At 41.2% G+C, this 22,301-nt stretch overlaps 1 protein-coding gene across 1 annotated transcript; it reads left to right on the plus strand.

Moving 5' to 3' along the window:
• The first annotated feature begins 2,967 nt into the window (after positions 1–2,967).
• LOC123078143 (DNA gyrase subunit B, chloroplastic/mitochondrial) lies at positions 2,968–21,837 on the plus strand. Its single transcript, XM_044500544.1, has 21 exons — positions 2,968–3,263; positions 3,382–3,508; positions 4,573–4,653; positions 4,748–4,861; positions 6,167–6,223; positions 6,588–6,689; positions 8,129–8,276; positions 8,373–8,449; positions 9,306–9,413; positions 10,661–10,731; positions 12,771–12,912; positions 13,283–13,381; positions 18,681–18,809; positions 18,900–19,014; positions 19,239–19,306; positions 19,621–19,734; positions 19,834–19,950; positions 20,772–20,825; positions 20,909–21,014; positions 21,210–21,340; positions 21,427–21,837. Exons 1-21 carry the CDS (start codon positions 3,127–3,129, stop codon positions 21,493–21,495), a joined length of 2,166 nt encoding a protein of 721 aa, XP_044356479.1. The 5' UTR covers positions 2,968–3,126; the 3' UTR covers positions 21,496–21,837.
• The last annotated feature ends 464 nt before the right edge of the window (positions 21,838–22,301 follow it).

Here is a 22,301-nt window from a genome sequence, read left to right on the forward strand (position 1 = left end):
TGTTTGTAGGGTATAAAACCACCTCAAAGCTATTCTTTCCGTTCGATCTATTCAAGAGTTCGTACTAAAATAACACAAAGCTATTCTTTCCGTTCGATCTATCCTAGAGTTCGTACTAAAATAACACCAAAGCAAATTCATATTCATAATACTCAATCCAACACAAAGAACTTCAAAGAGTGCCCCAATATTTCTACCGAAGAAACAAAGACAAGAACGTGCATCAACCCCTATGCATAGATTACCCCAATGTCACCTCGGGAATCCGCGAGTTGAGTGCCAAAACATATATCAAGTGAATCAATACGATACCCCATTCTCACCATGAGTATTCAATTGCAACACATATATCAAGTGTCTCAAATCCATAAAAGTATTCAATCCGATAACAATGAAATCTCAAAGGGAAAACTCAATTCATCACAAGATAGAGAGGGGAAAACACCATATGACCCGACTATATTAACAAAGCCCACGATACATCAAGATCGTGAGATCTCAAGAACACGAGAGAGAGAGATTAAACACATAGTTACTGGTACAAACCCTCAGCCCCGAGGGTGGACTACTCCCTCCTCATCGTGGTGGCCGCCGGGATGATGAAGATGGCCACCGGAGATGATTCCCCCTCCGTCAGGGTGCCGGAACGGGGTCTAGATTGATTTTCGATGGCTACAGAACCTTGCGGCGGCGGAACTTCTGATCTAGGTTTACCCCGAGGGTTTTCAGAATTTTTGGGAATTTATAGGGTAAAGAGGGGGTGCAGGAGGCCACCGAGGTGGGCACAACCCACCTGGGCGCGCCTGGGCCCCCAGGCGTGCCCTGGCGGGTTGTGCCCCCCTCGGGGCACCCCCCAGGTGTTGCTCTGCCCATCGGGAGTCTTCTGGTCCATAAAAAAATCTCCAAAAAGTTTCGCGGGGTCTGGACTCCGTTTGATATTGATTTCCTGCGATGTAAAAAACATGCAAAAAAAAAACAACTAACACTTGGCACTATGTCAATAGGTTAGTCCCAAAAATGATATAAAATGATTATAAAACATCCAAGAATGATAATATAATAGCATGGAACAATTAAAAATTATAGATACGTTGGAGACGTATCAGCTGCTTTGTCACTGACGACGGTGACACTTGCAAGCGCCATTATCTTTCTGAAGACGTCGTTGTGGTGCTCCTAGTCGTGCCAGGGTTCCGGGTGAAGACCCTTGTCCCTTCTGGACTTGGCAGCGGCGACGCTTTGCGTCGTATTCCCTCCTGGGGACGTTGTCGTGGAGCTTAGGTGATTAGGGCAGTGTGTGGTGTTGTACTCGACTTTCCTAATGCTTTCTTTTGGTAGCATAGTTTGCGTGATCCGGTTATCTTGGGATTGGCATTGTATGAGGGCTACTCACCATCTTGTATCGTTCGACCATGTACTTGGTTCGATATTTGCTTTATATATAAAGCGAGGCGAAAACCTGTTTCGAGACAATATAGTGAGATTCCGCAAAGTATATTTGATTTTTTTGAGACAAAAGTATATTTGATTTTTTTGAGGGGTGAAATTTTTTATTCATCACCAAAATCCACATGATGTGGGATACAACGGGGGTCACGAGGGGTGCCAAACCAGACGTGGCGGCCCAAACCCTGAAAAAGAGAAAAACGAGCTAATCCATGTGCTTCATAATTAACAGCGCGTCCCTCGAAAATGAACACATAATTAAATAAAGATGCTTTTGCCCTGATCTCGGCAATGATTGCCCCATGAGCCCCTAGGGTTCCTTTAGAGATGTCGGACACCACTTGCTTACAGTCGCCGGAGATGACACAGTTCGTCAGGTTTAGATCCTCCGCAAGGGCTAACGCCTCCCTGCATGTTACTGCCTCCAGCGTGGTTGGGTTACTCACGCCATAAACGACCAACGCCGAGCTACCCAGATAATTTCCTCTGTCATCCCTGTATACCGCAGCTGTAGCTCCACCTCGCTCATGCCTGAAAGCAGCGTCCACATGGATCTTGGCATAACCCTGTGGTGGAGCCTTGGCTCTTGGCCGGGAAGATGTAGGAGGTATATTTGCCCGATTTGCTACAGGTTTTTGCTGATCTGCTACTAGCTGTAGATCATCGATGAATCTGCGTATGAATGCTTGAGTAGATTGTGGACTCTGGAAAATCCCTTCATGTATTGCTTTCCTCCTAGCATACCAGATGACCCACAATGTGACCGATAGCAGCAGAAACATGTCATGTTCGAGTGTCTCCTTCAATGTAAACAACCAGTGCATGGCACAAGGCCCCGTCACCATCATCATTTTATGTGCAAGCTCGTCATCACTCAACGCCGAGACGCATCTTGATGCAGAACATTCCACTAAGGAGTGCCTCCATGAATCTGGTGCTCCACACAATCCGCAGCTAGCCGAGTCAGTCATGTGTCGGTGTGCTCTTATATCATTTGTTGGCAAGGAATGTTTTGAAAGTCGCCAGAGAAACATTCTAACCTTTGCCGGGACACTAGTTTTCCATAGAGATTTCCAAGCGCCTTCCTTAGCGTTTGTACTTGAAGAGCCGGAGTTGCCCTCAAGCCAAGCCTCTCTCCGTTGCTTAGTGGCCACTAGCATTCTGTATGCTGATTTTATTGAAAAAACTCCATGCAACTTTGGCCCGGTCTCATGACGCGGACGTGTGATCGATTAGTTCTGACACTCTGGATGGCGGGTTCGCTGTGACGCACCATACGGTCGCAATATCTCATCCCGTGATAGCCAGTTGTCCCGCCATATGTGTGTTGTCTTTCCGTTTCCGATCCGTCTGATCAATCCTTGTTTCAGAGTATCTCATTTGATGGAGCGGAGCATAATTTTAGGGAGCCTAATAATTGACCCTAGAAGTCCACCAGGCCCGACCCATTCCAGACGACGCCGAAAGACAGCCCAATAGAAGAACATCGCATTCCCTGCTCTTTCATGCGCCTGAAACCACCCCGTTCCCTTCCTAAAACCCTCCTCGAGCTCCGCGTCGCCTCATCCACTGCCGTCTAAACCCCAACCCCTCCTCCCATTTCCCCCACCACAAGCAGCAACCCAGGCCAAGGCAAAGCAGAAGCTAGGCGGACGCGACGCGAGCTCGCCGCCGCCGCCAATGGCCCTCCTCCTCCGGCCGTCGCCTCCCCCACCCCATCTCCGCCTTCTTCTCCGCCGCCTCCTCTCCAGCGCCCCTACCCCCTCCCGTCTGCTCCCGGTCCCCTCCCCCTCCGCTCGACACCTCTTCAGACCCAGGTGCCTCCATGTCCGCTTCATCCTTCCTTTACGCCTCTTGGCAAGGCAGATTTCTCTCGCTGGAGCGGCCTGGATGCTGATTTGCTTGTATTTTTTGGCGCGTGTTTTTACCTTCTAGGGTTGTGGCGGCGGCGGTCCCAGGGCGCAATGGGGTCGCGGTGAGGGCTTTCATGGCCTCCACGGCGGCATCCGATGCGATGCAGGAGAAGCGGGTAGCCGGCGAGTACACCGCAGCAAACGTCCAGGTGATTCTCTTGCACGGCTTCTGTGGCTAAGGGGTTAGGTTGGAGTTCGGGTGCAAGTGTTTGGAATATCTGCCTCAAATTTTAAACGATGTGCGGATTATTCGGGAGATTCGGGGAGTACATAACGGCAGGAACAGAGTTAATCAGCTCCAAGCAGCTTTGCAATCCTATACATACGTTTTCATCATGTTTTTTTCCCACCAGATTGCATGGGCTTGCACACAAATGTTACATTGCAGCTCATTTGTTAGGTGGCGGTGACATTGCACCCATTCAGTTGAGACAGTGATGCCGCGGAGCATTTTTGGGGGTCTTTTTCGGGGTTGCTATAACCCACTTAAGGCATCAAGTATTGTTTTGACGTAACGGTGTTTACCTTGAATAACATAATAATTGCATATTTAATTTTACATCATGTACAATGGTTTATACTCTTTCTTGTTTTGGTGCATAATTGTGGATTTCATACTTACATTGTGAGTTATGAACCTGAGCTGGGGAGATTAAGAATATCCCCGTCTTAATTGCTACAAGCAGGCTCTGTCTTCCTACTCTTCCCCTGACAATTTAGCAAATGCCATTATCAAGGCATTTAATTTTCCTAAGCCACTGTAGAATAGATAAACATTTATTACGTACTGTATATGGACTGTTAAGAACCCTGCACCATGTGGTTAGTTCATCAATCTGGTTAACTTTTAGTTAATGAAAAGCTTGCTACTGACGTTTATAAGATGTAAAGCTTGCTACTGAGATTAATGTAGTCCTTCATGATGACAATTTTAGTATATAAGATGTAAAGCTTGCTGACGTTTTTGTTGGAAAGAAAGAGAAAAATAACAATATACATTCCTGCACAGATTCATTATGTGTTTCTCCAGTGTGCCACTGTTAGCTATTACTCCCTCCTTCCCAAAATAAGTGTCTCAACTCTAGTATAACTTTGTACTAAAGTTAGTACAAAGTTGAGAAACTTATTTTGGGATGGAGGGAGTATTTGTGAAGCGTGAATGAATTGTTTTTGTTGGCTTGATATTTATTTATACCAAATTGCTAATTTGCAGGTCTTAGAGGCATTGGACGGAGTTCGCAAAAGGCCTGGTATGTACATTGGCAGCACAGGACCACGTGGGTTGCATCATCTGGTAATCTCAACTGATTAAGCTTTCCCTTTTTGCATGTTATTAGGTGTTCCACTTCGTTTCTTGCCTGATCATCATTTTTTTGGGTGTATTCTAGGTTTATGAAATATTGGATAATGCTGTGGATGAAGCTCAAGCAGGCTATGCTACTGAGATTAATGTAGTCTTTCATGATGACAATTCAGTTAGTGTAACCGACAACGGCCGTGGGGTATGCAGTTTTCCTAAATCCAAGGAAGACTTCCTGAATGCTCAATGCTTTTACAAATATTGTGAATAATGTGACTGTTATGAATTTACTTGTTGGCAAATCAAACAGAAGTTTAGCAAATGTTAATGAAGCCTTTATATCATATTCACTCGTGAGATTTGTTTTGCTGTTAGTACATATTTGACACACCAAGCAAAGTCATCAATGAAATAAACAAAAGAACAGCTGCATGCCAAGTCATCTGTGTAATCACACTTTTGCACTGTTCTCTTTAATGTATTCAAACTCTAATTTACCTGGATTCGTAACAGTGCAACTAACTGACTTCTCGTCCCAACAGGACTCCTCTTGACTACCAACTCTTAATCTTACTCCTACTGCTGGATGCTGCTGCACCGGCTAGCTTTTCCTGTGCGAATATGTTTGTGGCTTATGAGTTCCTTGTCTGATTTCCCCTTGAATTGCAGTTAACTATTTCCTTGGACTATATTCTCCTGCCATTGCTTGGATTATTTCGTGCCACTGCTATCCTTTGACGATACCTTTTCCTGGGCACTCTTGGATGAACTTCCACATGCATGTTGCATATATGACACACTATTCTGTATGTGAACAATAGTGCTTTAGCTGTGGTCCATGGAGGCCATAACACATACAACCATTCATAGATCTAACACAATCAACCAGTCAAGTAGGACGGTGGGAAGGGTCTCATTGGCCTGTTTCTCTTCGATAGCAGTTCGTTCCATCACTGCTGCTACATGGCCGACAGATGTTAGTTAACACATGGAGAAGGTCCTAGCAGTTGTTTGCTTATAGTAGCTATGATCCGTAGGTGGTCACACCCTACTGGGATACTTCACTTGCACACCTGCCTTATTGCCTAGTTGAGTGCACTGATTTTTTGGTAGCACTGTGTGTGTCTTTGTATTGTTACGAAAAGCTCTGCTGGTTAGAACGTCCACAAGTAATAGTAATACACAAGATCACAGGACTAGACTGAATATTCTGTATAACCCTTGTCTTTAAACACAGTCGGTTCAACATTCATAGTCTAGAAAAAGGGGTTATCTTACAGAGTTACAGTTATGCAATCTATGCCCAATTTGATGTAGTTCTGCTAATTGAATATCTCTGTTACCATTTTGCTTCTTAAAATTTTGTGTTTCCTTTCTTCTTGAAAGTTGAGATTTACATAGCACCAGCTTTTGAGTAACTAACATGCAACCTTCTGTTCCGATTACTTTATGAATTATCTTCTCCTTTCTTAGTTAAAATTACTGCTAAATCCTGGATATACTGCAGATCCCTACAGATATACACCCGCAGACGAAGAAATCATGCGTGGAGACTGTCTTAACGGTATGGTTAAAGCTTTATTTGTTTGGCAAGGCTGTATATTGCAATGTCAACCATCCTGACCCAAATCCCAGTAAATTTTACTTATTTATTAAGATCATATTCTGGGAATGAAGAACTCTGACTTATGGGTACCTCTACGATCATTTAGTTTTTAGGTCATTACCATACTGGGAGGCTTGTGTGCTGTTACTATACTTGCATGCCCGTATTCATAGAGATGCTACAATACACTTTTATTGCCATTCGCATCATATGCTTGTCCATAAGGCAAGACTAAACTTTTCTTTTGGGTGGTCAACGACATGCCTAAATGTTCAACAGCTTCCATCTTCTGTCTTGTAAAGATTTTCTTTTGATTATGCAGCTAATGCATGCTGGCGGCAAATTTGGAGGCTCAACGAGTAGCTACAGCGTTGCTGGAGGGCTGCATGGTGTTGGCCTATCAGTTGTTAATGCGTTGTCAGAGGTTCTTGCTTTCACCTTTATTGAATATGAACCATAGATGCTTTAAAGAAAGAGTATCAATCGTAGATCTTCCGGAAATTGCAATTCTCTCTACACAAAATCACGATTCATTGGGTGAAGTTAAATTCTATCCACATCAAACCAATCCTCTCAAGCCTTCCATGGGTTATAATAATAAATGTGGTTGTTATGCTTTTTCATATATTCCTTCTCTATGAATACTATCATTCCGTGGACCAAGTCTAATAATGATTCTACCCCCAGAGTCCAGACAAAACACAATCAGTAAATTTCACAGATATGCTCTTTAGAGATCTCCTTTAGGGGGGTAGGGTGGAATCACTCCCAGGAAAATAAACCTTAATGAGTTTTTTTCTGAGCACATGCGTTCACCATGCAAAATGAACTCTTTTAGGGCAATGATGCTTGTATTTGCTTGGTACATTAGTATATATGCCAATAAATCTGTCCAGGACGAGCAAGCTCCATTCTTAATGATGATGCATGTTGGAATAGGAGAGAAGTGGCAGTTTGATGCACAGTGCAGTCAGAGGGGTGAATAAATGCACAGCCGCCATGCCATACCATGTATGGTTCTAGTCGAAAAACATCACCAACATGGTGAACTTGTTGGTCTAGGGAGGGGTCAGCAACCATGTGACGTTTGGCGACGACACACGTGGAAGACGAGGGGTTGATGTGCGCTGCACCAAGAAATACTAACAATTGTGCTTGTGGCGGCAGCAACTGGGCGGTGCAGCTTTCACCTTGTCGCCGTTTAAGCTCCACTACCCTGCCCTTGCAGTGTCAACTCTCCCCCTCAAGCCCTTCTTTATCGAATTAGATTGCCGCCACATCTTTCCAGATTTGTGTCAATGTATCTGGATGTTGACCTGCTGTGACCGGACAATGACTCTTTCTCCAGAAACGCAAGTGCATAGCGGACGGTTAAGGCGTGCTGATAATGTCAAGAGAGGTCGGGGTAGACCAAACTTGACATGGTAGCAGTCTGTAAAGAGAGATCTGAAGTACCGGAATATCACTAAAGATTTGACCATGGACAGGGGTGCATGGAAGTTAACTGTCCACGTGCCAGAACCATGACTTGGTTTTGATTTCTTTTGGGTTTCAACTCTAGCCTACCCCAACTTATTTGGGACTGAAAGGCTTTGTTGTTGTTGTTGTTATTGGTCATTAATTAGCTTGTTTGTGGAAAGGAGCGGTGTACATACATAGTAACACAGTTGCTTGATCACCATGAAATAAAATTAGAATAGTAGTATGAACTACCTATATTTCAGTTTAAGAATAGGATGAGAGCCTGAGCCATGACCATAGAAATCTCTATCACAGTGATAACGTGTTTTGGATATACTACTCGTACATATTTCTGCAATTGATGTGCAATTAATTGTCATTTTCGCGATATTACTATGTCAGGCACTAGAAGTTACAGTTTGCCGTGATGGGAAGGAATATCGACAACACTATTCTCGTGGAAAACCACTTACAACGCTAAGTAGTACCACACTGCCTGATGAATCAAGTCGTCAAGGTTCATGTATCAGATTTTGGCCTGACAAAGAAAGTATGCATCTATTTTTGCGGAAAAGTTTTCTGATCTAAGCATTACTAGTTATGACATGTTGTGTTGCCGGAATGCTCAGTTTTTTTTTTGATGTAGTATTTACAACCACAATTGAGTTTGACTTCAGCACGATCTCTAGTCGGATCCGGGAACTTGCATTTTTAAATCCTGAGGTATGATAGTCCTTCAACTAGAAACATGATCTGTTCTGTAGTTGGTTGTTAGTTCCAGAGATCGCACATGATTATGATTATTTCCTTCGCTTGTTTGTTACCTGACTGATTATTGAATAATGATTGCTCTGTCAGGCTAACATACCTTGGTTATCAGATTATTGGAGTAAGTTAGTGTGTTAGCAAGATTAGAAAGAAGCTTCTATTGATATTTTATTCATTAATAAGAATATGATTCACTTCCTGTTTTTATTCAGTCAAGACACTTGTACTATATATTACTCCCTCCGTCCCAAAATGTAAGATCATTTTTGACGCTATGATACATTTTGGGACGGAGGGAGTATTGGCCTTCTGTGCTAACTGCTAAGGTAGCATTCTGCCTCATAAAATCATTTGTTGGAGACATGATGATATACTTTGTGAAGACAACATCAGCTAATTGTGGATATCAATGGAGCTGTTCCACTACTGCTGGTGATACCCCAAGCAACAGAAAGAAAAAAAATGAAAGACCAATGGGAATTTTGAGTTAAATATTGACCAACTGCTCAAACCAAATGCCTTTTGCACACCTCGGTGCATATTATGTTTACAATTCTCTCAACATATCTTACATGCATTAAAGTGCATTCAAATTTCTGTTCGTTTTACTTGTATCATTGGTTGATTTTCAGTTAAATCCTTATGTGTCCTTTTCAAATTTCAATTGGGTAGCTTGGTTTCGTATGTCATTATTTATGCCCTTTTTTTATAAAATTTTTGCTTTGCATGCACAACTTTCGTGTGATAATTGTTATGCTTAAAGGTAGACCTTTGGTTGATTTCTCATGTTCTGTACTTCCCTCAATGCCAGCTGACAATAACACTGACAAAGGAAGAACAGGATGCACAGGTTCAACACAATGAATACTGTTATGCTGGTGGCCTGGTTGAATATGTTGCCTGGTTGAATAATGACAAGGTTTGTCTCCTACAGCATCTAGAGCTATATGTTTCATGCTGACTCAATTTGGCTAAGGTTTCCAGATATACAAAGTCATGCATATATGCTATTTCATGTACTCTAGCCATTACTGCCTACAGTTTGCAGTTGGCCTATTTAATCTTCCTGAGTGACTCATGAAAAATAAGGGCCAGATTTATTCCTTTCTCTTGCTATTAACAGTTAACTAAAAAAGCAATACGTGAACCTACTAACCTGCTTTACATAACACTGATTCTGACAGCCATTTATTAACTCTACTCCTTGTCCCATCCAACATTATGTTGCCCAGCTTGCGCCTGTCCTGTTGCTAATTTAGAAACTATGCTATAGACAGTGAAAAATTGAGCGTACGCCTACGCTGGGCGGAGGCCTACCGCTTCGCTTTTGGGGTAAGCGTTGAAAAAAGCGCTCAGACGCCTAGGGTTAGACACAGGAGAGCAAGGTGAGAAACAGAGGAGAGCAGGGCGACCTTGCGCTACCAGATGTGGGGCTTTCTTCCCTGACCTCACCACCCATCTTCTAACCTGACCTAAAGCCGCTGGATCTCAAGCTCCCCTTCCCTGACTCGCTGCCAGTCCTTCCCCCTCTTCCCCGATACCGGGCTCCTCCTCTTCTAGGCTGGAGCCTGGTGGCTTCTCTTCCCCGACCTCGCAGCTGTCAGCTTTCTTCCCCTTCCCTGACCTCTAGCTCCTCGTCTCTCCTTCCCAACATGTTTGCGATTTTAGGCTTAACATACATGCTTTACATGCTCTGAAAATTGTTTTTTGGGTGCCCCTGTTCCTGCCCGTACGACGTCCGTACAGAACGCTTAAGCGCGCCTAAACGCGGTTTAAGCTGTCGTTGCACTAAGCGGAAGCACAACCCTCGCTCAGCGCCTAGCGCTTAAAAAAACCTTGTCTATAGTTTGTGAAAGAACTGTAATGGGTTGAATTAGACCAGTTGTGCATAGACTGAACTGATCTGTGCCTTCTCTTACTGGAGTTTTAGAAAATAAGGTCTACATTTTTCGTGGTTAGTTTCTCCTATCACACTTTTCTTTGATAATCCTCTGAAGAGACTGGCATCACCTGATCCCACCCACAGTAAGGCCAGTAGAGTGCACGTTGGTCATACTAAGCCATCAGATTGGAGGCCAACTCTACTGCATATAACAAGCTGCAAATTATATTGATATATCTATAATGACCTTAACACCATTACTTTGTGTATGCTTCTTTTCCCAGAAGCCCCTCCACGACCCAATAGCATTCAGAAAGGAATTGGATGGAATAATTGTTGATGTCTCCCTGCAATGGTAAAGTATATTTCCTCGGCTTGAATTTTGCTAAGAAAGGAAAAGTAACGTGGAAAGTTAAAAACCACCACTGTGTTAGGCACTGAACTTGCTTATATATTCCATGTTCTGTCTAGCAAATAATTGTGGTTTATCTGATTGAAGATACTGATATTTTGTTCTCTTTTCTAGTTTATATACGTGATTCTTATTTCTAAGTTTCTGATACTGTGTTCTATACTATTAGAGGTTCTAAACTGAATGACGTATCTTCCTGAAATTTGCCACCAAAATCTGGATTACATCAGTATCATTTTTGGATTTATATTTGACTGTGTTAATTACAATTATTCAAACTTGTCTTTCATAACCCATCAGATGTGCTTAAAGTATGATGTTTTCAACTTCCTGTTACCTTGCAAGTTCATATTTCTAATTTCCCCTGCTAGACTGGTGCATTGATTTATAAACTTTGTCGAGTTCGTCAAATTTTATTAAACCCTACAACTATGCTGCACATGCCAATTCCATTTGAATTCCTAACTACCGATTGTCTTTCAACTATTTTCTTTACCATATTTGTATTCTTAAAGTGAATCAGTTTGATCTTGTAGATAAGAAATATTAATGAAATGGACCCCAAATTCTTCCCTTGTATTTATGCAGTGATGAAGATGAATTCTTCCTGTACGTTATTTCCTAATTGTATGATCACAGTGATCAACACATACAGTTTTAGTATGGTTCAGTACATACGTATACATCATATTTCAAACACTGAAGAATATTTTAGTCTACCGCAATGTATAGCTTGCCTGATAGCCTGCTATAACCGTGATAGTTTTTCCTCCTCTTGGCATGATGGTTCACATGCTGTGATCTACAATCTTGATTAAGCCATTTAGGATTATAGATGAAAGATTGTAAACCTTTCTTTGTTGGAGGGGCGATGTGTAGCTCACTGGCTCTGTATATTAATCAATATCGTTGTAGTCATCATGTATATATTCGAGAATATTCGAGACTGATGAGTATGAACATGTGCCTACCTTTCCCCATCAATCTGAGCTTTAGGTGAACTGGTTGGTCCCTGCAACTCAATAAGGTATCAGAGTCACGATCTCTGAAGTTTGAGACCTGGTTATCACAATTAAAAAAAAATGCAAGTTTTCATACCTCTTTTGATCTACGGGGTATTTGCTTGGAGGCCAAAGTTCATCACAACTTGCCTAAGAAAGTTAGGCAGGCTAGACCTGGTGTTTGGTTCACTACCACAACTATTGCTAGTCACACATCTAATTGGCCACATTTGTCAGACTCTTTTTTTTGCTAAGGTTGCCTCACTTGTGGTTCCATTTTTTTGGCCCACAAGTTATGGAAGCTAGTCAAAAAAGTTTCGCATGCTTAGGGCATGTTTAGTTCATAGGTACACATTGCCTTAGGTGTGGCAGCTGCTTGTTTCATTTTGCCGCAGCTGTGGCACACCATGCTTTTTCAGCAGCCTGTCCTTAGTGTCATAGGCTCATATCTTTTCCAAACTTGCCAAAGCTGTGGTGATCAACCTTTTGAAGAATGCCATGATTTAGCAAGAAAAGTCTGGCAAAGTTTTGGCTATCAACCCAACATGCCCTTAGCCTTTCTGTGGCTTCGACAACAGTCCCGTGGGATTGACAGAACAAGACCCGAGAGCTAGTGCTGGAGTTATGGTATATTGTCTTTCACAATTAGCTTGAGCTTTTGGGTGTACTAGTAAGGTAAATATTTACCTGTGATGTTCTTCACTGATGCAATCAATTAGTGTGCACTGTGCAGCACCAACTCTGACCTTTAGCCAAAGGAAAGAAATGATGCTGACCATTTGGAAATAACAGCTGTAGGGGTTTCGCTTTCCTTCCCTTATAGGCTATATAGCATTATTCCTGGCACGTAGCAAAAGCTATTTGGATTTTATAACACAACGTTTCATGGTCAATTTCGAAGCTTTTGTCACATTTCATATGCTCTGTTTCTAGAGAAGAATTGTATGCCTTTCTGAAACAATTGATTGTCATGATTTACAGGTGCTCTGATTCCTACTCTGATACAGTGCTAGGATATGCCAACAGTATCCGTACTGTTGATGGTGGTACTCATATTGAGGGGCTGAAAACTTCCCTGACAAGAACAATTAATAGCTTTGCAAAGAAGTCGAAGATTATGAAGGTTATAACTGATAGCACATACTGTATATTTTAGTTCTTCCCTGATAAATGCTACCTTATGTCCTGGAGTATTCGCAACTCTAGCCTTCTGACTTCAAACCGTTCTGTTAAAGTTTGTTTGATAAGGACTGTAGTAACAGCTGTTTATTAGTATATACTCCTTTCCGATAAACATAACCTTTTGAGAAAAACGAGTGTCCTTGGCTGAAGAGATTTTGAAATTGAGCCCTATAAATCGGAAAGGAGGGAGTATATATTTTCTCAGTCTGCACTTTGGATGCTTACTTATTTGTTCCATTGAAGGAATATTTCAATAAGCTGGATCTGTAATTTGTTGAGGCCTTTTTCTAAACAAATGATGGTTTTTGCAGGATAAAGATATTAGCTTGAGTGGGGAGCATGTAAGAGAAGGCATGACATGCATTATTTCAGTGAAGGTCCCTAATCCAGAGTTTGAAGGGCAGACAAAGGTAACTTGAGAAACTAGTTACCGTGTATGTGCAATGCACGTCTTGACATTGAACAGGAAAATCTATTTTTACATCTACACTCATATGTGTTGTTTGTGTCTTTCTTTGGACTGAGAAAACTGTTGATGTAAAAAAACCATAAACAAAAACTGTACACTAAGGTGATACTCCCTCCATTCCTTTATGTAAGGTGTATTATTTTTGGCACGGTGACCAAGGCATAATTATAAAGAAGTTAGGACTTGCTACGAAATTACCTTAGAAAATTTGTTGGTTAGTGGCAAGTAAATCAGTTAGTCCAGGAAAGTGAGAGATACATGCAATCAAGAGAGAGATACTTTCCTTCTTTTGCTACAAGGAGAGATACACACAGTCGGGAGAGAGATACTTTCCTTTTTTCTGGAGGGCTAAAAAGGGAATTATGAGGAACTAGAAGAAATGTACCTTACATTGTGGAATTTTATCAAAAAACAATGGGTGCTCTTGTTCATATAAAAAGCTATGAAAAGAAAAATAACTACAAGATAACTAATGGGATAACGTGAAGGAGTTTCATCTTAGCTCATCTGTTTAGTGCCATTGAATGATTTATCAAGGCCCTGAACAACAACGTTTCTCTTTGCATCACAAAAGCACAATGAAAACATTTTGAATAATTGATCCAGCATATAGGGCTTGTTTAGTTTGAGCCCCAACTAGCCCAGCCAAATTTTTGGCATGACCAATATTTTGGTAAGCTGTTGTTTGGATTAAAGCCACTATTTCTGCCAAAAAGTTGGTAAAATGATAGGCGATAGGCCTTTGTTTGGTTTGCAACCTGCAACCTGGGTCTTATAGTATTTGTTTTAGTTTCCATTCAGTTACAAGATTTATGTACAAACTTAATTGACCGCAAAGTGCCAAGACAAAAGTAGTATTATGCCCACATATCACCATGCACACCAATTTAATTTGAGAGCAAGATAGAAGCTGGAGATCCATGTGCTATTATTCAAGTAGGATGTTCACGTCAAAACAAAAAAATCAAGTAGGATGCCACAGGAGCTTGAGGGGTAGCTGACCAATTGTTTGCGTGTGAGAGGATGGGGAAAGGGAAGTGATGTGGTGGGTCTCACTGGGTAAAGAGCATGTGAGCCAGAGGATATTTTTTGGCGAAGGTTTTCTACGCCTTCAGCACGACGCCCATGTTTTGGCACAGAGCAAACGGGCGCACCTTTGGCAGGTCGGGCGAGCCAAACATTTGGCATGTATCCAAACAGCCGCCAACTCTTAAGGGCTAGCCAATATTGTGGTATGGTCAGTTTTGGTTGAACAGACCCATATATCCGGTGCTACCATTGTAACATTATATGTACAAAGATAGTGTTTCTTTACATTGATGATAACTATGCCTTTAGTGATGTCTTTCAACGTGAGGCCTTTGACTGACATTGTACTGTGCACAAGAATTTTTCCAGACATGTCTTGTAGTTTGCATGCACTTAGATATCATCATCCTATAATAAGAGGATCACACATCATGTCTAAATCAGTAAAATATCAGGGAAAACCTGGTACCCCTATTCCGATCTCATATACCGCCCCGAAATTCCGGTCAAGATGCTACAAACAATCGGTTATTCAAGATGTCCTTGCTGCAGGAAACCAAGGATCAGGTTAAAAATATATCTTCCTCAGGAATTAGTCATCCTCAAACATACTTAGTTTTTCAATTATGTTATGATGAAGCAGAGCTCGTGGCCTTGCTAACACATTTTACCACAGGTGAATTACCTTGCCAACACATTTTACCACAGTTGAATGATATGTATGTCGATCTAAAATAAATGGCTTGTCTAGATACAGTTGTACAAAAATTCTTAATGACAAAAACTACTATTTGGGAATTTTTGCATAAACAACCATCACCAACCTACCTAGAGGTCATAACCTAGTGGCTGAAGAGGTCCCCTGGTTGGATAGAATGGAGATTGATTTCCTTTAGGTCTTCCAATGCGAGTTCATCTTAGAACCTCAATTGTTGCAAGATTAAAGCCTAAAAGGGACAAAAAAGAAACCAGAGCAATTAGTTCAAATTTGAGCTGAATAGCCAAAATAAGGAACTGGCTAAAAGTGAGTAATGACTATTTTATGTATTTCATGTGAAATGTAGCCAGGTGTCCCCTGAAAATTTCAGTACGGAACATGATAGGGCAAGTAAAGTCATTTGCTCAAAAATTAATAGGTTCCAAAGCTAACATGAATGATAGCTGTGGGCAAGTTGACATTGCATGCATATTTGCAAATCATGCTTAACTGGTATAACTTTTTGGAAAAACTGAGTGCATACAAAAATAAGTAGAAGTGCTAGCATGCCATTCTACCTCTACAACACATTTTGAATATTCTGCAACCACCACTGCCTGAACCGCAAAGGCATTGCCAAATTCCTTCTAGGGGACTAACCGTTGTTTGTCCGTATTGGCAAATCTGCAAAACATATTGATTGAAATTGTAACAATAATGTGCTAACCAACCAATTTTTAACTGCATTCATTCATTTAGTAGTTATTGCACCATAATTTTTTAACAAATGAAGTTAGCTGTATATAGTAGTAGGTTCTTTAACTAATCAATCACTGAGACACACCAAACATTCAATAGACAATAGGTTATTTAACTTGTAGAGGGGATCAAATCAACTTTGTCACTCGTTTTGATGTTACAACTGAACAATTACAGTCTTACAGGGTTAGGGGCTCAAATCAATCTTTTGCTAATCAATAAAGCAACAAAATATGAGTCTAAACCAGAATATGGTTTCAGCAATCTGAACCAAAATAAGGATCATCAACAAAGCACCTCCTTCCATGCATATTTTAACACAGGCAACAAACTCATGATTCAGTTATGATTTAAAGGAACACATGGTTCAGTTATATGGATTTTGGAAATACCATTAGATTTGTTGTTGATTTTTGACAATTTTGGAACACACTAGTAAAGGTGTACGTGCAATGCACGTTGAAATTTGGTAGAACATTAATTGCCCGTTGATGGTTGATATTTGGTAGAATATTAATTGAACGATGATAGTAGGTAGGATATCAATTGCATGTTAATTATGTGATTGGCACTGATATTGATATTTGGTATGATATTAACTGCATGCTAAACATGTTGGGCACTCGCCATCGGAGCAATCTAGATCGTTGGATTGACATGTTTTGATGGCTGAGATTAGTTGGATCTGCCCCTTTGGGTCTTTTTATATTTTGGAAAACATATATGGATTTTTTTATTTCCAAAAGTATCTCCTTAAGAATTCAAATATTTAACAAATTTATTTCTTATGTGTTTCGAAACTGAAGTAGTATCCAGTAGATTTCATAGTTTCGTATCCTGAAATCATATTCCGAATACGCATATATGAAATTTTTGGAATAACATTTTCTTTTTTGAAAGAGAGCTCATACTATATGAGATAAGCATATACCTGATATCAAATTAACATCAACACCAAGTTCAGATACCAATGTGCTATGCCTTTCAGTCAGCAGCACCCCCCCCCCCCCCCCCCCCCACCAAACACACACACACACACACCATTTTTTTTTCTGGAGGTAGGAACTTGTACAGCTGTACTTCATGGAGATCATAAACTGTGTTTTCTCCAAATGGATGGAGAGAAGCTAAAATAAGCTGTTCTTTTTAAATATTCTTTTATACATTATAAGATTCTTAAATGTGAACCCGTTGTGGAATCACATCACTAGAGGTACATCTATGATGCGCTGTCTAACGTAGTGGAACAAGGGAGGCTGCAGGGCATGGCTCGAGTGTTGTTCGGCTGCACATCATTGGCCTAATCTCATGCATTAGTAATAGGTGATTAAGGGCTACGAGTAAGATGGATTAGTAATTGGTGATACAACATTGGATAACTGTAGGAGGAAGCCAACCATAGGTCTGACTGGTTGATGTTATATGAATCCAACTCAGCTCAACTCTTGCTTTTAATAGTGGTGGAGATGTGCTAGAAGATTAATGCCATATGTTAGGAAAACAACTTATCTTTATTGAAGGCCCAAGGGGCATATATATATTACACATGACTTGAGGTGTAAGGAAACTAAACATAGACTAATAAGGACTCCTAGACCAATACTAATACTCCTTAACACCCCCCCTCAAATACAAAGCGTATGCAGTAGCATTGCATTTGAAGAAGTGTAATGCTAAAAAAATGATAATCCAAATCCGCGTCTTGAGAGTGTCGTCGTAGCATGAAGAGTCTTCAAACTTGTCGAGTCGCCAAAGGGGATAACGAAGAGATGGCACATCAGAGAAAGACACCGCATCGATAGAAGATACAATAGAAGTATCAAGAGAAGATGGATTGTCGAAAGAAGATGGCACATCAAAAGAATGAAGCATTGCTTAAAGAATCATGGCCCATGAAAACCGACGGCGAAAGAAGCTCGGCGGCAAGAGAATGGGCTTAGATCAACAATGTAAAGAGAGGCCACATAAATCCTATACAGAGGACAATGAGCAGAAAAAGGCTGACGGACATAGGTATGGTGGACTCACATGACATGAGAAAACACAAAATATCAACGGATTTGGTGGACGCAGCGGAAATTATAGAAAACTAGGAAGCTAACAAAACACATGAACTAGATACGATGGTAGCGAAAGAAAAAATCATGGTGCCGAGGGCCAAGACCAAGCAGAGCTCCCGTGTTGTGCTCCTGACTGTGAAGAGGGCCAAGCCGAGCTCCCGTGTTGTGCTCCTGACTGAAGAGGGTGGTCTCTCTGAGCTAGAAGAGTCAACAACAAGACCGGCAGAACCTGGTGAAGAAGAACCCGAAGCTGCAAGTAGACGCTTAGGTCGCACAATATCCTGCTCAGTCAGGGACACTGCTGATGCCATATTGAATTCATGCACCAGCCAACTCATCCAAAAGTCCGAACTGATGGAGGGAGGCGGGCAATATATTTCAACACTCCCCTTCACGTCTAGGCTAATTTAGGCCTTGGACGTGGGATCGATGTAGGCCGCAGAATCTTTTTATTTTTAATACTGCATCGGCAGGGTCTTGAACTCAAGACCTCTTGGCTCTGATACCATGTTAGGAAAACAACTTATCTTTATTGAAGGCCCAAGGGCCATATATATATTACACATGACTTGAGGTGTAAGGAAACTAAACATAGACTAATAAGGACTCCTAGACCAATACTAATACTCCTTAACACCATACACTTTTTTCCCCTAACGATTGCTCAATTTTTCTTTTTTCTTTTCTTTTTACAGACCAGGCTGGGAAATCCAGAAGTGCGAAGAATAGTTGAACAATCTGTTCAAGAAAATCTAACTGAATACTTGGAGTTACATCCAGATGTTTTAGATTCAATTCTGTCCAAGTCCCTTAATGCTCTCAAGGTATTGCTATAAATTATTGTAGCAAAAACTCCTTCCCAAGAACTCATTTTTCCGTTCTAGTGCAGTGCATGACATATTTTTCTGTTGCAGGCTGCATTGGCAGCCAAGCGGGCTAGAGAGTTAGTGAGGACAAAGAGTGTCTTGAAATCTTCTTCACTTCCTGGGAAACTTGCTGACTGTGCATCTTCTAACCCTGCAGAATCTGGTGAGTTGCCAGTTGTGCTGGGAAAATCTTGCATCATCTTCTTATGCAATGCATCTAGGTGCAGATTAGCATAATCAATTGACTGTCATACATCTGTTCACATTCTTCTTTTGACAGGAAGTTTCTCAATTCTAACAGTTCCAGTTATATGCTTTTGTTATAAATTACTATATTTACTATCTTATGTTGAGGCTTTGACTTTTGCTATTCCCACGTGAATTCAGAAATCTTCATAGTTGAAGGTGATTCGGCTGGGGGTAGTGCAAAGCAAGGCCGGGATAGGAAATTTCAGGTATAGTCTTTCCTTTTCAATCTGGTGATACTAACATATAATGACAGCTGTCTCCAAAACAACGCAATATTCTGGGTGAAATTAGGACTAATAAATAATTATAGGTATACAGTGTCTCGTTTTCCTTTTTACAGGAAAAAGTTTTACTTGACTAATTCTTACTTACACTGCTAGTGTAGGTAGATAGTGCCCTAACTATGAAATGCGAGATGGAAGTTCATAATATGGTTTTCTGTACCAAGTTTGTTTGCAGCGTACATATAATATTTCTGGCATCCACTCAGATCTAAGCATGCCTTCAATCATGGATGCAGGCTATTTTGCCTCTGAGGGGCAAAATTCTCAACATTGAGAGGAGGGATGAAGCAGCCATGTACAAAAATGAAGAGATCCAAAATCTTATTCTTGGTCTTGGATTAGGAGTGAAGGTTCATGTTGTTTTGTTCTAAACTTCTGTTACTGTTGCTCGTTATAGTTGAACTACCAAATGTTATGCACTATACATCTATTGGTGTTACTTCTTTCAGGGTGAGGATTTTAAGAAGGAAGCTCTTCGGTATCATAAGATAGTTATATTGACAGATGCTGATGTAGATGGTGCACATATCCGGACTCTTCTCCTCACTTTCTTCTTCAGATATCAGGTACTTCTGCTCTTAGTTATCTTGAATCATATGCTAACTGTTAGAGGTATTGAAGCAGGTACTTCCGTGGAGGCACATGAGAGCCTCACGTAGCACGGGAACACACTTCTTCACTGAATACACATGCATGTCTATACTTTATTCAAGTATGGATCATAGGTTACCACTTGTGTTTCCACTTTCACTTTCAACTCTTGCACAACTAGGCCTGGAGCTGGGCTCAATATAATTGAGAAATGGGGAAGAAATATGGGTTGTGTATTTGGGTCTGAAATCCGGTTGATATAAATTTTGGAACACTCAACCCTGATGGTTGCACTGATGGGAAGTATACTGTTGCTTCTCAACCTAAAGATCCATTAGACTCTTGTCCACTGAAGAAAATCCCCAAAGGACAAAAATTGCACAGGCGGTCTGTCACTATGGACTGGTTTGTTGGGAGCTAAGATTTAGGTGACAATGGGGCCAGGAGTGTTTTAATTCTGCCATAAGGATAGGGGAGAGCACACTTATCCACTAGGTTCCTCCTCCCACCAACAGTAAGCTCCAAACCCCCCTAATTGATCTGGAAGTGGTATGGTTGGGTTGGGTTGGGTTGGGCTGGCCGGGTTCTGGTTTGTATATGATCAATTGCACTTGCTCGAGGTCTATCTGGATGACGTGCTTGTAAGCAAAGCACCTATTTACATGCTCGTTATAGTTGAACTACCAAATGGTATTCGCTTTAAGCGCAGCTGTCCAGTACCATATATTATGATGGCATATGATTGCAAATTGAAACATGATCACTAAAGCTTTGCTTTCTCATACTGTGTTTGTAGAGAGCACTTTTCGATGAAGGTTGCATCTATGTTGGTGTGCCTCCTCTTTACAAGGTTCGATCATGACCCCAGCACTTGAAATTTGGAATAAATAGTTGATCTTAAGTTTGTACTTGATATTTATGTTTTTGTGTTAGGTTGAGCGTGGGAAACAAGTGCACTACTGCTATGATGAGGCTGATCTTAAAGAGCTAGTCAACACCTTCCCTACAAATGCTTCTTATAATACCCAGAGGTTCAAAGGTACAGTGTTTCAACCCATCCAACTAAAGACCCAACTATGAATATCCAAGGGAATAATGATCGACTATGAACTATGGTGAACAATATTCTCGTACATGCTTGTATGACATGCATGCGCATTTTTTTATGGCATGTGTTTCTGTTATTTTGATGGCAGATATTTACCATGTCCTTTTATCCTGGTTGCTAAAATAGGTTTGGGCGAGATGATGCCCTTACAATTGTGGGAAACGACAATGGATCCTGAAAGGAGGCTGTTGAAGCAGCTAACGGTTGAAGATGCTGCAGAGGCCAATGTTGTGTTCTCGTCTCTTATGGGTGCTCGGGTAAGCAACCGGTGAATATTCCGAGTACTCTTCTGCTTGCGAGTTTACATAACGTTTCACTTTGACGCCATACCATTCTATTCCAGGTTGAATACAGGAAGGAACTAATCCAGAAGGCCGCAAGCATGGTCAACCTAGATCACCTTGACATCTGAGAGCGTTAAACAAGGTTGACCATTGTGTATGATATAGAAAAGACCACAACTTGCCACCCATTCGACATAGAAGTTGTTTTGGTGCTAGTTTAGTAGCAATCTAGGCTAGAACGGAGAAAAGGGTTGATCCCCTGGTGCTTGTAACATGAAGTTCATTTGTTGACACGCTGTACCCATCTCATCTTGAGGCGGGGGTTAAAACCGCAATATCATTGGAAGTGGTCAACTTGCTCATGCAGCTGGCAACTCATCAAATACATGGCCTGTGCTAGAGTAGTTGAATTCCTGTTACTTTTGAGCCGTGCTCCAGTTTATTCATCCAGTCATGCATGGTTTTCTTCACATGGGAGGACGGAAGCTTTTAAGTGTGTACCTGCTCACCAGCCGCGTTCAGAACCGGTATTGCCCCATTTGACCACTTCCTGAGAAAATAAGGTTAATGGATTTTGCATAAAAAAGAAACCCAAATGATAAGTGCCACATGGCATGAAGTAATTTGACCTTGACGTTTTTTACAATTAAAGTTGCCATCTAAAAAGAAAAGCAGACCCAAAAAAATTGAAACTTGCCATCTAAGAAGAAAGTTGCCATGTTTGACAACTAAAATTGCCATCCTCGTGTCAGTAAACTTGCCATAAAGTTCAGAGTTACCATGTGTTCGTGCCACACGTGTGACATTTATTAGAGTCCAAAAGGAAAAAAGGTTAATGGGATCAGTGGACACATGATATCCGTACTTGATTTGTCGAACCTACTGTCTTGGTTTGTTTTCTAAGTTTTCTTGACGTTTACGTGTGCGTATGCTC

Source organism: Triticum aestivum, chromosome 3D (assembly GCF_018294505.1).
Source record: "Triticum aestivum cultivar Chinese Spring chromosome 3D, IWGSC CS RefSeq v2.1, whole genome shotgun sequence".
In the NCBI taxonomy this organism is placed as follows: Eukaryota; Viridiplantae; Streptophyta; class Magnoliopsida; order Poales; family Poaceae; genus Triticum; species Triticum aestivum.

Coding starts and splice junctions, on each gene's coding strand:
- LOC123078143 (XM_044500544.1), top strand. CDS start 3,127: ATGGCCCTCCTCCTCCGGCCGTCGCCTCCCCCACCCCATCTCCGCCTT. Junction 8,450..9,305: donor TTGCATTTTTAAATCCTGAG/GTATGATAGTCC, acceptor CCTCAATGCCAG/CTGACAATAACACTGACAAA. Junction 9,414..10,660: donor CCTGGTTGAATAATGACAAG/GTTTGTCTCCTA, acceptor TTCTTTTCCCAG/AAGCCCCTCCACGACCCAAT.